Source organism: Cryptomeria japonica, chromosome 5 (genome assembly GCF_030272615.1).
Source record: "Cryptomeria japonica chromosome 5, Sugi_1.0, whole genome shotgun sequence".
In the NCBI taxonomy this organism is placed as follows: domain Eukaryota; kingdom Viridiplantae; phylum Streptophyta; class Pinopsida; order Cupressales; family Cupressaceae; genus Cryptomeria; species Cryptomeria japonica.
Window position 1 is genome coordinate 309,890,358 of NC_081409.1, and position 16,717 is coordinate 309,907,074.

General features: G+C 36.9%; 1 protein-coding gene across 5 annotated transcripts in view; it reads left to right on the forward strand.

The window, feature by feature from the left end:
• LOC131078302 (tyrosine decarboxylase 2) overlaps positions 1 to 16,717 on the forward strand; it is a 345,647-nt gene that overhangs the window by 277,038 nt on the left and 51,892 nt on the right. For 4 of the 5 annotated variants that reach the window (XR_009113764.2, XM_058015968.2, XM_058015966.2 and 1 more), the window contains one exon: positions 13,957 to 14,094. The exons of the other annotated variant lie outside the window; for it this stretch is intronic. Coding sequence is in view for 3 of the 4 variants with exons in the window: in XM_058015968.2 (XP_057871951.1) it covers positions 13,957 to 14,094 (138 nt within the window). In the remaining variant the exon portion in view is untranslated. The remainder of the gene's footprint in view (positions 1 to 13,956; positions 14,095 to 16,717) is intronic. 5 annotated transcript variants of the gene reach the window in all.

The window sequence follows — 16,717 nt, forward strand, 5'->3', positions numbered from 1 at the left end:
AGAATGACTAAGCAAAACAACTTAAGAATATCGATTGACACAAGCAATAGCAAACAATGGTTAGTGAGCGAAGGCAGCGATTAACAATAATGAATGAGTGTATTGACCATTGTATACAAGCCCGATATGAATACATGCAATGATTGGAAGAATTATGGAATGATGCGGTTAAGAAGAGACACGAATCAAGTCCCTTACACGTGACTCCTCATCTCCACTACAAGTTTTAAGGAGGAAAAAGTACATGGAGAATTTGGGGAGGGGGCACGATAGAGGAAAGAAGGAAAAATGACTGTTAGGCACCGCTAGAATTCCTTCATCAATATTTGAAAGGTCTGTTCCAAAATTAAGTCTTGTTCAGGCAGGAGCCGTTTCATCTTCTTTGCAAGACACAGCCTCTTCATTGACCATCGATGAGTTCTCTTATTTGTGAGAAAGATGATGGATTGTTATCGGGATTTTTGAAGATCTGTTTGAAAGGAGGAATTACTTTCATATTCATATTGTTCGAGTGTCTTGTGTAATCTGCAAGTACTTGAGGCGATTGGTATTTTGCATTCTCATCCATAAGCGCAGCTCTATTCGATGAGTTTGTGTCTTCCCTTGGTGACAGGTTGCTTGGAACAAAACTGCACTTTTGAATACCCGATTCAAAGTCGTGAGGAGAAACCATTCCAATTCTTGGATGTTAAGTTTCCCTCTAAAGTCGTAATACATTTCCGAGCCGTATTTGGTGTTGGTCGTGAATTGCGCCATTCCTTGGCGAGACTAAATGTTAATTGTAGCGTGTGGTGTTTCATTTTTATACTATCGAAACAGAGCATTCGTTATTGATTTTGTATGCCTAAGTGTGATTAATATTATCAGTTCATGAAAGCATTTCTAGGTCGGGTTGTTGAAGAAGTTTATCATTTCTCATATCATACCTTTGGGCCGTCGTTTTGGGTGTTGCTGATGAAAATACTAGCTTCACGAGAGTAGTATTGCAAACCTATACCAGAGTGGTAGATTGATAGCAATGATTGTAAAGATAAGTTCTATCTTTCATACTATTCTTAGAAATTTTAAGTCAAATATTATAATAAAATGTTCTCGTATTTGATAAAATTATATTTATATATATATTATAGTTATCACCTTAAGTTGGAATTGTTGTCTCAGGTTTAAATTAAGGAAAATCCCAAAGAGGGACATTACAAATGGTATCAGAGCTATGATCTTGCCATCCTGTAGGGTAAGATTGAATCAACGAATTATTCTAGTCAATGAACAGAGGCACGTACCATGACCGATAAGCAACGAAGGTTCTATCTCGTAAGATGAATTTAAAATATATTATTATCAGCCAAATAGATATTGAATGGGTATGACTTCAAAGAAATTCAAATTAAAATAGTGGAATTATCTCATTGATAACAGTATAATCTTAAAGAAATTGACTAATAATAGATGTAGACTTCACATTCACCACTAGTGTGGGAGAGAGACAGAACAATGAGGTCAGCAGAAACTAGGCCTCTGTCAGGTAGGCCACCCACTGCAGTTGACAAAGGGCTTCTGGCAGGAGGGCCAAGGGGGAGTGTACCGCTCTTGGGCCTGATAAGCGCTACGGGCGTCTCGTTGTGTCTAAATCTTTTCTCTCTCATTAATGGCGAATAAGGAGTTAAGCATAGTCCATTTAATACTTGAGGAAAGTATCCAAACATTGTGCTATCTATCCTCTTTGTCGATATGGCTAATCAAACTCATTACATTTACTCCAATTGAAATTCTTAAATACTCTACCTGAGGTTACAATTGGTGAATGATATAAGTTACTACCAAGATAATGAATAAAACAATTGCATATCCAAACCCAGTGAGATAAATGAGGAATTAGGCAACAGGGATAGCAGGAACTAGGCCTCTGTCAGGTAGGCCACCCACTGCAGTTGACAAAGGGCTTCTGACAGGAGGGCCAAGGGGGAGTGTACCGCCCTTGGGCCTGATAAGCGCTACGGGCATCCTAAGGTAGCTTATCCTCTTGATCCCACTAGGAATTGATTATGGAATTGACTTATTGATAACAAATGAACTCAAATGAATTTTGACTAATTAAACCCGAGATGAATTAATCAATCATTAAAATTTATTGTTTACATGTTTTCTTTAGATTGCGGAGTTGGGGACATCACAAACTAGATTGGATGTTTATATTTTTGCATCAGGCAAGTGTTGATTTGTATTTCTACTCATAACAAGAAAGAAATTTCACAATGTGTGTATTCACATGTATACTCCGTGTTTGCATATATGTATGCTTCGTGTTTTCTATGTGTATGCTTTGTGCCTTCCACGTGTATGCTTCATGTTTCCCATGTATATGCTCTGTGTTGTTTAACTCATGTTGGTAGATGACTTAGTTGATGAAATTAAAATAAACATTTGCTTGGGGACAAGCAAATTCGGGAAGGGCGGACTGTCATAACCCCTCTTTGGACATTGGATTATTGTGATTAAATAAATACGATAATTAAAACATTTATTAATTAACATTTAATAATATGGGAAAATCGTCTCATTTATGAGACTTCACAATTTTCCTCTAAAGTGAGAGGGTTGTCATAACCCCACATCCTGGTGATGTAATCAATAATAGATTTTGTGATTCTTCATCATAATAATAAATTATCATTTATTATGTAATTAATAATATTAATAGTAATATTAATCATTCATTAATATAAAAATAATATTAATATTATAATAAGACTGTCATATCCCCTCCTTGATCATTATTTACATCTTAAATAAAACAATTCCAAGTCCCGATTCAAAGTCGTGAGGAGAAACCATTCCAATTCTTGGCTGTTAAGTTTCCCTCTAAAGTCGTAATACATTTCCGAGCCGTATTTGGTGTTGGTCGTGAATTGCGCCATTCCTTGGCGAGACTAAATGTTAATTGTAGTGTGTGGTGTTTCATTTTTATACTATCGAAACAAAGCATTCGTTATTGATTTTGTATGCCTAAGTGTGATTAATATTATCAGTTCATGAAAGCATTTCTAGGTCGGGTTGTTGAAGAAGTTTATCATTTCTCATATCATACCTTTGGGCCGTCGTTCTGGGTGTTGCTGATGAAAATACTAGCTTCACGAGAGTAGTATTGCAAACCTATACCAGAGTGGTAGATTGATAGCAATGATTGTAAAGATAAGTTCTATCTTTCATACTATTCTTAGAAATTTTAAGTCAAATATTATAATAAAATGTTCTCGTATTTGATAAAATTATATTTATATATATATTATAGTTATCACCTTAAGTTGGAATTGTTGTCTCAGGTTTAAATTAAGGAAAATCCCAAAGAGGGACATTACACTGCGATGTGCCTGCTGTCACTGACGACTACTCTTGGGTGAAGAGCACTTGGTTCCCGCATGTCTTCATGTTGTAGGGACAGTCTTTGGTAGAGTGTCCCAACACTTGGCAAATATTGCAGAAGGCCTTTTTTGGACAAGAGCCTTTTTTGTGACCTTCCTCCTTACATTCTGGGCACCATACTTCCTCATTTTTGCTGGTACTTCCCTTCATGCTCTTGAATTCCTTCATCATGCGATGCATATCCTTTTGAAGGGCTTGCACCTTTTTACTCGACCCCTCGTCGCTGCTACTTTCATCGGAGGAGTGCTCTCTAGAGGATCTGTCCTTTTTCCTAGATGTCTTCCCTTCACTCTCCAGGTCCATTGCCCAGTTATAGGCATCATCATAGGATGTGGGGGGTACAATTTTCATTTTTCTTCTGAGTGACAATTTTAAGCCCTCCAGAAACCACCTTTTCTTCAACCCATCGTCAGGCTGGTTATCCATTCTTCCCAACAATTCCTTGAGGCGTCGGCTATATGCTCGGTCGGTCTCACTTTTCCCTTGCTTGGTGCTCAGGATTTCTGCTACGATTTCATTATCATCTCTGAGGAGTCGAAACTCCTTTTCGAAAGCGTTGTGCAATTCATCCCAAGTTGTCAGTTGGGTTTTGTCAGCATTCGAGTACCAATCAATGGGTACTCCTCGTAGGGTGGCGGAAAATTGCACCATCCATTCCGCCCTATCGGTCACACCATTGGCCGACCAAATTGTCTCACATGTACGGCAATGCCGTACGGGGTCTTCCTTCCCATCTCCGGTGAACTTCGGCAACTTTTGCCGATTCGCCATTACGTTTTTTGGCGGTGGCCCGGTTTGCCCTCCGGAACTCGAATTTGACCCTCCAGGAACTCCTCCTCCAGACACTTGTCCTCCTGAAGGTACTCCGCCAAGATTTGGTCCGTTGGGTCCCACCTAGTTGCTCTAACTACCAGGGTGTGATGAGCCTGCCCTAAACAGATTGCTTCTACTACCATGACCTTGTGTCCTCCCGACACCTTCGGTCGCACCGGTATCCTCGGCCTCTCTGTTCTCTGTCTCTGTCTCGTCTTCCCTCCTAGTCTCGACACCTCTGTATGGCGTGAACGGCTCTACCGTACTCTCGTCACCGATCTCCTCTAATGTTAGGGAAAGATCCTGCAACCGTTTCCTGGTGGTTTCTATTAGTGTGGAAATCTAGCCCTCGCTAGAGCCATTGCTGCCATTTCTGCCGCTTCCTTCCTCGGCAATCCTCCTGAATCTTCTTCTTCGTTCTACTTGTTGCTCGATAATTAATGCTCGTTGAGCGGCTTCAGAGTCCCCTATGTATTCCTTCTTATTTTTGTCCTTATTTAGTAGATTGGGCATTAATTCTAAATTCTCCTTATCCACTAGAACAAGACATCATATTGAAAAGAACATTTTTATTAATTCATCCTTGGTATACAATGTATGTCACTACAGTGGGGGTGTTCTTGTTTATTCTCCTTCACTCGTACACATTTAGGGATTATTCACCCCTCGGTCGGTTTCATTGCGCTCCTCTTCTTGATGCTCGTGAAACTCCAGTAGGATTTGCTAGCGTCGGTTCTCTCGATAGGTGTCTTCCCTGCGGTTTTGGAGAGCCAAAAATGCCTCTGTCAGAAGGTTGGGCAAATTGCTCATCAACCGATTTACCGTCGGGCTTACACCAAGCGCATTCCACACAGCGTCCTCTGGAACATCCTCAGTGGTGGCTTCCCTTCATACGTGTGTTTCAATCGCCACCTGGAGGATGCAGGAGAAATCTTTCGTGAGTGCTATTTCTCCCTCGAACAGTTCTTTAGGTTCTTCGTCCGGGTTACTGCTCGTCCCTTCGGCCAATGGTTGTCCCATTATCCATGTGCCATGTAGTATACTCTCGTGCTCCGGATAAATTTTGGCAATGGCACCAGATGTTTTCCCTTTGGGTGAACGGTTTAGAACATACAGATAGAATGCTTAACAAAAGACAATAATGCCATAGATACCAGATTAGATCAAGCAAATATAAGAAATACTATTCCATTCATAATCATGTGTGTCTTTACAAGTGACCTTCCATGGTATATAAAGGTACCGAGGGGGTGCGAGGGACAACCGTCGCACCCGTAACTACCATCCCTCGGTTACCATACTAACAAAGACAAGTACTACTTAATTAACTACTATTTATTCCCGTACAATATTACCGCCAACAATCTGAAATACCAATGAGCTCCGCTGTGTTTCCTAAATGAAAAGACCAAGAAATTCACCAGATTATATCTCTCAATAACATGGAGAATGTTGCCTGCAAGGAGTTTTGTCCTCACAAACCAAAGAAGAGCAGTCTCCTCCAAAAGAAATGGCAATACCAAAATATCATAGCATGAGAAATGAGCTCCACAAAAATGCCTTTATAGCTCTCCCAAGAAGTTCGAACCTCTTCACATTTCCCTTTTAATTTAATTGTCATTTTTAATCTCCCAATGTGGTGTCCAAATATAAAAAGGTCCCATTCATTTAATTTAAAACATTTTTCACTTTATAATTGACACCCTGTAGTTCCTTTATTTAATAAATTAAAATAACAATAAAGTTAAATATTAAATATTATTTTATTAATTTATAGCTCATTGTTATTTTATTTAAAACCACTGGACTATATAAAATGTTGAGATAATCATTAAAACTGAATCCACTGACAATATTAAAATTAGTAACCCTACTGGCTGGCTTAGTTCATGCTTGAAACTGACTTACTGAAAATAGTAACTATTGGAAAACTAACCCAAAAGCACTCCAAAAAAGGGCATTATGCTCATAATAATGGTCAGAGCTCAACTACACATAAAATACTGCCAAACTACTAGACAAACTGCCTCCAAAGTTCCCCGACCCTAACTCATTAGCCTATGGGAAACAAACTGAATACGCTAGTGGTCCACCATACCAACTCGTTAGGAAGGGAACGTTAGAAACATACAAAGTGAAGCAACAAGAAGGATGTTCCATGTGATCTACTTCCTTAAACAATCTACCAAAGATATAGCTTGGATGTGGTAGAGAAAGAACATTGCAAAACAAGACCAACAAGCCTAAACATCCAGAAAATAACATAGCCACCACAAATTCAAGAATATCAAAGTAGAAGATATCTAGACTCCATAAATAAAGGCACCATTTTGAACAAGAAGTCCACTGCTACCATAAAAGTTAAATAATAAATCGTTATTGAAGATTTTTGGCTAAGCCGCTCACAAACAAAGATAAAATAATCATTGCTGGCCCTTACAAGGAAATATGAAACTCATCAATAACTGAGAAATGTTCACAATTCCTAGAAATATGGTACTATCAAATTGAAGAAAGATAAAGCACTGCATTTTGACCCCCAATATTCAAAGAGAGAAAAATAATTCTACACTTTGACCTCCAATTTGAGTTACACTACGCTTTGACCTTCAATATTAAAAAATGCACAAGAATATCTCATAAATGCTCGCAACACCTTAGCATATAACAATCATTCCTTAAATTATTATATAGGACTTGAAAAACAACTCTCATAAGCAACCACAAGATTTAAATATCAAGAAGTTTTCAAATAGTTATCACACAATCATCAATTAGTTTTAATCTTTCTATGATGAGTTAGAAACATTTCAATGTAAAAGGCGAGAAACAATAATGAAATCATGGAAATTTTGATGAACTCTTGCAATTAGGGCACAAGTAGATGGATTTTCATAACATTTGTCAATAAAAAACACAAGAAAATGATCCATGTTCATATCTAAAAATCTGGAAAAGAAGGTAAATCTGACTACAACTCAGATTTTAGATAAAGGTCCAGCCCTTGAAGACACTTACTCTTCTCAACTGTATACCTTATTCCCTTCAATACCCAATTTTTTCTTGGTGATGATAATGCATGTCTAAATCTACTCAAATTGTGGACAAAATTTGCTTTGAATGAAGGTGACCTAACTCTGCCTTTGATGGGAATTTAATCTCTAATCAGGTCTGATTTACAATTTGCTGTGCAAGGTGATGAAGGTTGGAAAAGTTCACACCAAGGGTGGCCGGAAATTATGACTTCTTCTAGGTCTGCTTTAAAATGTTGAATGAGGTCTGCCAAAATTTGCACCAAGAACTGTTGCAAATAACTCCAAATTAAAACAGATGCAAATAACTCCAAAGTTTACTCTAAATTAGGCCTTGTAAACTAACCTCTATGTCTGGTGAAAATTCACCACAGTGTCTGATGAAAATTTGCCACAATATGGAAGGAAGTTGCTCGAAAAACTTGATAAAGTTCGCCTAAAAGATGTTTGCTCCTGAAGTTCACTTTGCTCTTAATCAACTATGAATTGGATTGCAAATGATGTTCTTGGAATGAAATTTGATCTTCCACTTATAGCCCTTCATGTTTCAAATTAACCCTCACATTGTCTAGCCGACCTAGCAACATACCTTTGGAATTTTGAAATTTGAATCCCTCTTAACATAGGCTGACTTGCAATTAAGATATTTGTTTTAATTCTTTAAGGTTTAATCCTCTTTCAAGGGACGACTTAGGCAAAACTCAACCCCAGTGGTATTAAGGAGAAATAAGGATAAATGTAAGTGCTAAAACATGTATTCCAAGGATAGGTAGGCACTAAAACATGTATTCCAAGAGTTTATGGGTGCTAAAACATGTATGTTCTGGATTATAGGTGCCATGGGATTTATAGTTCCGAACTGAAGGATGCAAATGACTTGAAGATTAGGAATTCCTTGTGCGAAGCCCCCGCACCCTTCCTTCAAACTAGGAATTAATCTAAACAATATATCATTGCAAAGAGATAATCCTCGTCATCCAAATGCTAGAGAGGGTGAGTCTAGGACACTTGGGTGCTGAAGAAATGCAATCTTGGAATGTAGACTGCTAAACCATGAGTGTCAAGGAATTTCCAAATGGGGAGTAAGAAAAGTTGAGCGCTAGGGTGAAGTGAACAAGGAAAATGAGGCACCAATACTACCTTGTCATGGACAAAAACCCTGGTAAAGAGTTTTTCAAGTGAAATTTGTGGATTTTGTTAAGGAAATATCAAATCTAATTTTTCAAATCCACAATAATAGTTAGCCTTTGAATTTTGACTTGAAATTCCACGTCACACAAATATTACACTTGAATTCTTCATTTTTTTGTCCAAGATTTTTTTTAATTTTCTTGTTTTCCCCTCTTGTCAAGGTCAGAAAATCCAACCTTGACAAGGAATCTTCTTGTCCAAGTATTGAATTTCACCATTTTTTGCCCTTAGCGCTTAAAAAATCCTAAATTTGCTTTTGACAACAATTTTGCAACATTTTTACAATTTTAGCAACCTTGACAACATTTTACAAGTCTTGACAAGTTTTGACAATTTTGACAAGATTTTGCAACATTTGACAATTTTTGACAATTTTTAGCAATTTTGATAAGTTTGACATTTCACCCTCAATTTACGATCTCGAAACTCATTGACAGGCTTTAGATAGAGCATAGTTTGAAGACTCGTGGACTCGCGAGTCCAGTAGCTCCATGAGTCGACTCGCCAAGGACTCGCAAGGCAAGTCCTGGTGAGTCTTTCTCATGGTCTCACACAAGTCAAGTACACGGACTCGCAAGTCGTTTGCAGGGACTCGCTCAACCCAGTTATGACACCCAACAATGTTAAAAAGTGATTTTTTTTGCATTTTTCATTCATTTGCCTTTCTTTCTTGGTGAAAACAGGTTTGTAGGGTTTGAAGGAGGAGAGCAAAGAAGATTAAATTGAGCTATATTAGGAGAAGTGCAAAGAGGAAGATGTAATCTTCTCTTTAGTTTGTTTATTGTTGTTTTTCACATTTGGACTTGGACATATCATTATATGTAATTTTGTAAACATTTATAAACTTATGCTGCTATTATACATTTTAGAGTTTGAAACTATGAGTAATGAGTATGATTCTGAGTATGAATGATGAAATTTCAAATATTGAGTGTTTGGAGATCATATGACATGTGTAATGTTTCAATTATGGCTCTTATGTTCTCTAAATGCATTAATTTCATTATGTTTTTTTGTAATACTGCAGTTTCTTTTTTTTGCCGAGTCTTTCATGATTCTTTCACGAGTCGGAGTCCGAGTCCAATTTTTTGGTTTGCCGAGTCCGTGGCGAGTCCAAGTTATAAAACTTTGAGATAGAGATTTGGTGACTTAAGGATGTCACTAGGGGCAAACTTGCAATCAGGAATCAAAACTACTACCAGATTAACTAAACCCTAGGAAACAACTAGAGTACAAAGCAAAAAAGAGGGGATACCCATTTGCAATGGGGTGATGTGTGACAAGGTCACGACATCCGGTGACTCCTATGGGGAAATTTTTCCAAACATTTCAATAATAAAACTTATTCCAAGCCTAGAATCTCTGATTAATTCCCCCTAACCTATCAAGAGACTAGGAAACATACTCAAAAGAGAATAAAAATAAAAGATTGGATCAAGATACTTCATCGTTGATTACCTACATTTGTGAATGTGCGATCATTCCTTCTCACAAGACCATTGTGACTCATAGAATCCACCGTAACGATCTACGTAGGTAGTCCTAATTTCAAAAGCATCCTAGATAGTGTCTCATTGCTAGTGAAGCGTCTATAGCCTCAACGAGATTATTGCTTTAATCTCACAAATATTGCTCCATTGCTAGTTGGGCGTCCATAGCCTCGATGGAGTTACTCACATGTTTGCAAAGCCAAATTTTGATATTTCTTTTTTACTTCTTTTTTTTTCTTTCCTTTTTCCCTTTTCTTTTGATACTGCTTTTCTTTTCCCATGCTTTTGCACTTTGTCTCATAAGCAATGAAGCTTATAATGGATTTGAAAATTGCAATGGTGTTAAAGTAGGATTTAAGATTGTTCACTAGTTAGAGCAATTGATTTAATGTGTAAAAATATAGTAATCGTAAGATTTCAGTATCAAGACAATACACGATTCCCTTCTGAGTCGAGGACAAATTCTATCCAAATGATAAAGTTAGCAAAAACAACCTTGGATTCGAAAGAACTTCATAAATATTCATCCAGGAAATGAACTGAACATAACTAGAAAAACACCAAAGTGTGTCTTAGCTACATCACCTTTCTCACAAATGGAGATCCCCCAAAAATTAAAATTAAACAAAACAACTAACACTAAAAGACACAAAGCAAGCTAAACTAAAGCAAACCAACTACTAGAATCGACCGAATCTCGGCAAACCCAAAACTAACAACTAAAACTGAAAGGGAAACATGATCTAAGATGAACACAAATCTACTCTAAGACAAAACTCAAAAAGAAACCTATTCTAACTATGTACAAAGCAGGTTCCACAAGGAAACCTATAGTTGGAAGTAATGCTTGAGGAATCGCCCATTGACAGGCAATGGGACATTCTCTTTAGTCAAGGTCTTCAATTTAAATGCAATAGCTCCCAAAATTTTGGAGATTTGATAGGGACCCTTTCTAATCATGTCAAATTTATTGTGTCCACCCTTCTTTTTGTGAGCTTTATCCCAATATAATGCTAGATTAGAAACTGTGAAAGACTTAACTTTTGCTTGCCTATCAAACCAATGTTGTACAACCCTCTGGTGTTTTGCAAAGTTGGCTAGGGCTGCATCTCTCTTTTCCTCCAGGTTCAACAACTGAGAGAATTGTGTTTGGACTTTGTCTTCACCTTCTAAATATTCTTGTGTGAATTGCAAAGTTGGTATTTTCAATTGTACCAGGAAGACTAGATCTTGTCCATACACCAAATGGTAGGGAGAGGCTCCTAGAGAACTCTTGGTTTAGGTTTTGTCTACCCAAAGAGCAAATTTTGACTGTCCCAGTCTTTTGGATTCCTATCTAACAATTTCTTGATCACACTTAGCAAGTTCCTGTTTGTGGATTCGGCCAAACCATTACCTTGAGGGTAATAATTCGATGAGAATTTCAATGTTATTCCATACTCAAACACCCAATTTGAAAACTTCAAAGATGAAAATACCAAACCATTGTCACAAACTAAAGCATAAGGACATCCAAACCTGGTAATGATATTTTCCTCAAGAAACTTGGTCACAATATCAATAGTACAAAGTTTCAAAGCTTGAGCCTCTGACCATATAGTGTAGTAATCAGTAGCGGTTAGAATATACTTGTGTTGCACAAAGGTAGGTGGGTTAATCATACCAATAAAGTCCAATTTCCACTTGGTGAAAGGTCTTACTTCAATCATAGACTGGAGTGACATAGCAGGATTCTTCTCTTGGAAGACAGCTACACGACAAGTGTGACTTGTAATCACATGTTCATGTGTGTCTCAAAACAAAGTAGGCCAATAATAGCCTGCACTTAAAATTTGGTAAGTTGTAGCTAGACTAGCACTGTGACCGATTCCGAACTTGTTTAGAAAATGTTCCATAATCCATTTTGCTTCATCCTTCCCAACATATCTCAAATAAATGCCTTAATGATTTCTTCAATATAGAACCGATCCCTAGAGCATATAACGTTGAATATTTATTCTCATTGCTCATTTTTTTATTGAATTCAAATGGGAAGGACATCTTTGATTGAGCAAATAGCATACAATGTCTTTGTACCACTCATTTGGGGTCACATCTTGGAGTTCATATACTTGTTGAACCAATCTAGGCCCATCAATTGCAATTGTTTGTGTCAATGCCTGTCCACAAACTAGCTTCATCAGTTGAATCTCTATCATATTCTTGGATAATGGTGACCCACTTTCCTCTTCTCTCTCCTAGCTCATTCTACATCAAGAGGGTCTTTATTGCGACATTTGGGATTATAGCGTGAACTTTGCTTCTCAAAATATAATGCCTGAACTTTTTGAGTGCCTTTACTAAGGCATATACTTGTTTCTCAATGTTGTGATATCTCAGCTATGTATCTTAAGTGGTGCACTCCTAAATGCAATGGGGTGCTCAACTCTTTCTTTTGTCCTTTGGGTGAGTATAGTTGGACATGTATGATTTGAAGCAAATGAATATAAGTAAAATGGCTTCGTGTAATCTAGAATGACAAGAATGGGAGCATCGACGATGGATTGCTTAATTTCTTCAAAGGCTTTCTTTGTTGGTACGGTCCATTCTATTTTTGCATCTTTTTTCAACATTTTGTTCATTAGTCTGATAATTTTTGCAAATCCAATTATGAAATTCCTCACAAATTAATCTTCCCAAAGAAAGACTTTAGCTCTTTCTTACTTGTAGGCAAGTTTATCTTTGAGATGGCCTCTACATGGTTGGGATCAATCAAAATTCCTTTTTTTGAGATAACATGTCCCAATAAATTTCCTTCAGTTACCCTAAATATGCACTTCTTTGGGTTGAGAGAAATACCATATCTTCTGCGTCTTTGAAAACTTCTCCTCAAATCATCCACATGTTCATCTATCCTTTTGGTAAACACTGTGAGATCATCCATAAAAATTATTATGCACTTCCCCACTAAGTCATGGAAAGCAGTATCCATCACCCTCTAAAAGGTTGCTCCAGCATTGATCAGTCTATATGGCATTTTTCTATACATAAATGTGCCCCACTTTGTCGTGCAAGCAGTCTTAAGTCTGCCTTCTTGTTCAACCATGACTTGCTTATATCTTGAATAACCATCGAAGAAGGACATCATTTGGGATCCATTCACAACTTGTAAAACTTCATCCAATGACGGCAAAGGGTAGTTGTCCTTTTTTGACGCTTGATTGAGATTCCGAAAATCCACACACAGTCTTATCTCCCCCTTTTTTTTTTGACGCTTGATTGAGATTCTGAAAATCCACACATAGTTTTGGATAGAGTGAATAGATCATCTTTTTTAATGCTTGGCATTATGGATTAACTGAAGTATTAGTATACATAGGGTCCCACAAAATTAGTGATCTGTAATGTACAAGTACTGATTGATTATTTATTCTTAGAGATTTATTTTGGTTGCCATTTGATAATTTGGTCATTTTTTGACCGAAATTCATAGTGGTTAACTATATGTTCATCATTGGGTACATATGGAGCAAGCTTTCTTTTTATTCTTCCTAGTTGTTTTATAGTCTATTCTAGAGAATTGTACCTTACATGCATATGAATAATTCCAATTTCTACTATATTTCAATGGGATAAGGTATGACATGGTTGATAGGGGACCACTAAATGGAAAGGGAATGCCTCTTTTGAGATGCTACTTGAGCACTGACTTTCCAAAAAACTGCCAAAATATCCTAGGACCTAATGATTTCCACTGTTTCTGGGGAAGAATTCCAGATGAGTATTCCTTAGTGCATATGTTTCCCAGTATTCTTAAGTAAGGCCTTGGCCATATCTGTCATCCTGAATATTAATGTAGTATTTATGTTCACAGAAAGGCATTTTTCAGCAATACGATTGGATTATGGTTTGTAGATCTTTAGTGCACTTTAGCATGTACACTTGGTATAAGCGTAGTGAAGTATAATTGGAATTGCAGATGGAATTCTTTTTTCTGACATATAATATATTTTCCAATGGTATAACAGATTATTACACCTCGCACATTTGCTTTGGTTTGCTTCCGCATTTTGCCTCCTGCAAATGACCCAGATAATGGTTTCACTTTGAATTCACAGCTGTTGGATGTTATAAATAGCAGCGGACACATTTATTTATCACATACGGTATTGTGCATATCCCTTTCAACTTGTGCTGCTAGGAAAATAGTTTATAACTCGTACAGAACTTCCATGGAACAATTGTTTTCTTGTGCTCTATAAAGCTTTTGTGTAGCGCTGTAAAATGTTAAGCTATTTAAGGTTTTGGAAAGTAAACGTTTTGAACTATTTCAATCTCAACATAGTGAAGTAATGAAGTGCTGTAAGGAAGTGATGTCCCTTGCATTAATCATTTCCCGGAATTGTAGATGTACTCTCCAAAGATCGGCATCATTTCCCAATATTTTTGATAAATGTGCAGACTTCCTTCAGATATTCAGCATGTGAGTGGGATTGGGGCATATCAAGCCATGTTTTGACAGCATGAGGTCAAGGCGGTTTCCAGCTATATATTCACATTCCTACAATTGTGTTTCCCAAAATCTCTGTTAATTTTCCTCCCTCTTTCTCTTATAAAGCTTGTGTTTTAGTCATCTGTTCGGGTTTGTTTTCTACAATGGAGTGTGCATTACAATCTCCATTAAGGTTGTTGAAGCATACAGAGCTATGGTATTCTTGAAGCATCATGTGGGGCAGCATCTACACAAGGTTGTTCAAGTATTCAAAGCTCTGGCATTCCTGAAGCATCATGAGGTGCAGCATCCACACAAGCGTAAACGAATTTCTTTGGCTCCAGATGAAGGCCAATCTGCAACCCAACAAGCCTGGTTTTGTTTGTTTGGCATTTTCTGCTTCTATTTCAAGCAGTGCCATCTTGGCCATGTCTTCCCTCTATCCTTCAGCGGTTCCTATCATCTAAGCGTATCTTGCTTTCTTTATAGGTTATCTCTTTGTAATACTTTCTTTTAATATGTATTTTTCAGGGTCTATTAGCCTTAGACTATAGTCCTTTCCCCTATTTTGGAATGTCCCACCCCAGTTTACCAATAAATTTTTCCACACTTCTTCTAGCCACTCAGCTATTTAGGAATTTTACCGAACAGTTGCTTGCAAGTTTGAATACTCAGTTTCAGATTTTTAGAGATGGTATTTAAGGATATACTTAATTTACTATGCAAACAAGAATACTAAATAAACATATAATCATTGCAATCTTTTAAGATGAACAACAAATTAATGAAATATAGCAATGATCAACCATATAATTCTGACCTTGAATAATGGAGTGTATTTTATTGGCACCGATCTAAGTAGTTCACATTACATGCTTAAAACCAGCTCAATACACAAATTTTCGCTTCATTTCCAGCGATCAACATAGAAGCATGGCAATGACATTGTTCTCTTTATTTCTAATTATTTTTACCAAACAAAAAAGGGAAGAGGTTTGATTTCTGACCTTAGTAAGTCTGAATGCTACAACAACAAGAACATATACTAATTTGAAGCATTTAACAGCAGCTGCACATTAAACCCTTTGATTTTCCTTTGACCAAATCATGCCCAGGTGATATAGGCTTGTTTCTTACATAAACCCTTTAATGCAGATTACAATCTATTGCCCTCCAAACAAACAAGTGATAAACTGCATTACTCACCAATTTCCAGCAACCCAAAACAAGGAACCCTAGAATGGCATCCTTTTCTTCTGAATATGAGAAAACCCTTCAATAATCTGAAAATGAAGCACACTAGTGAATCTTGTATGAATGGACACGAAAGATGGATTTGGGTTTCTATCCAAATCACCAAGAAACTCCAAGGGTTTTTGCCCTCAAATTTCTTGTAAATGAAAGCCAAAGCTCTCGAGCTTCTCAAAGAGAAAATAAATTAACCAAGTATATACAAATGAGCTCCGAATGAGCCTTTTTATAATTCTCCAAGGAAGCTTCCGGAAAACCAATTTGATTTTTCCTCTCTTTTAATATTCATATTCACTTGTGATTCGGAATAATAATAAAGGGACCCTTTATATAATTTTAATTAATATAAAGTCACTTTATGAGTTAATTTTATGTTCACCTTATATCTCCCAATATTGGCGATTATCTCCATAAAACACTTTATTAAATTATTTATAACCTTATAACTCCCTAGGCACCAAAATAAAGTCACTTTATGAAAACAACTTAAAAATCACTTTAACCTCCTTTATGTCATCATATCATAAAATCGTTTAATATAATTAATATTATTAAAGTTAAACTTGATTTTAACTTTAATAATTGCCAATATCAAATCATGGGAATAATGCATCCACATTCTAGATATAGATAAGATGCCAACTGGCCACCCCAATGACTTACTATAAATAGAAATTATAAGCAAAACATCCAAGTGACTTAATAAAAATATTAAGTCTGAATCAAAGTATTTTGAATGATCTTCAAAAGGCACACCACAAATAAACTAGGACACTGAGTTGAAGAATACTGAAATAAGCACCAAAAGGTTAGCTAAAGAGCCATAGAATACCCTCAGAAGGGTCTCCTAATCACCATGTTAGCCTACGGGGACCAAAGTCATAGGCTAACATCTAGAAATAGCTGATGCCTAAAAAGGGGACATTACATCTTTCCACTGTTCGGGACTAGTCTATTTCTGCTAAGTTTTGTTCTACAAAGATTTCAAGCAATTTTGCATCTTGCCTCTATAATATCATATACCGATGTGCTCTTCATTATATCTA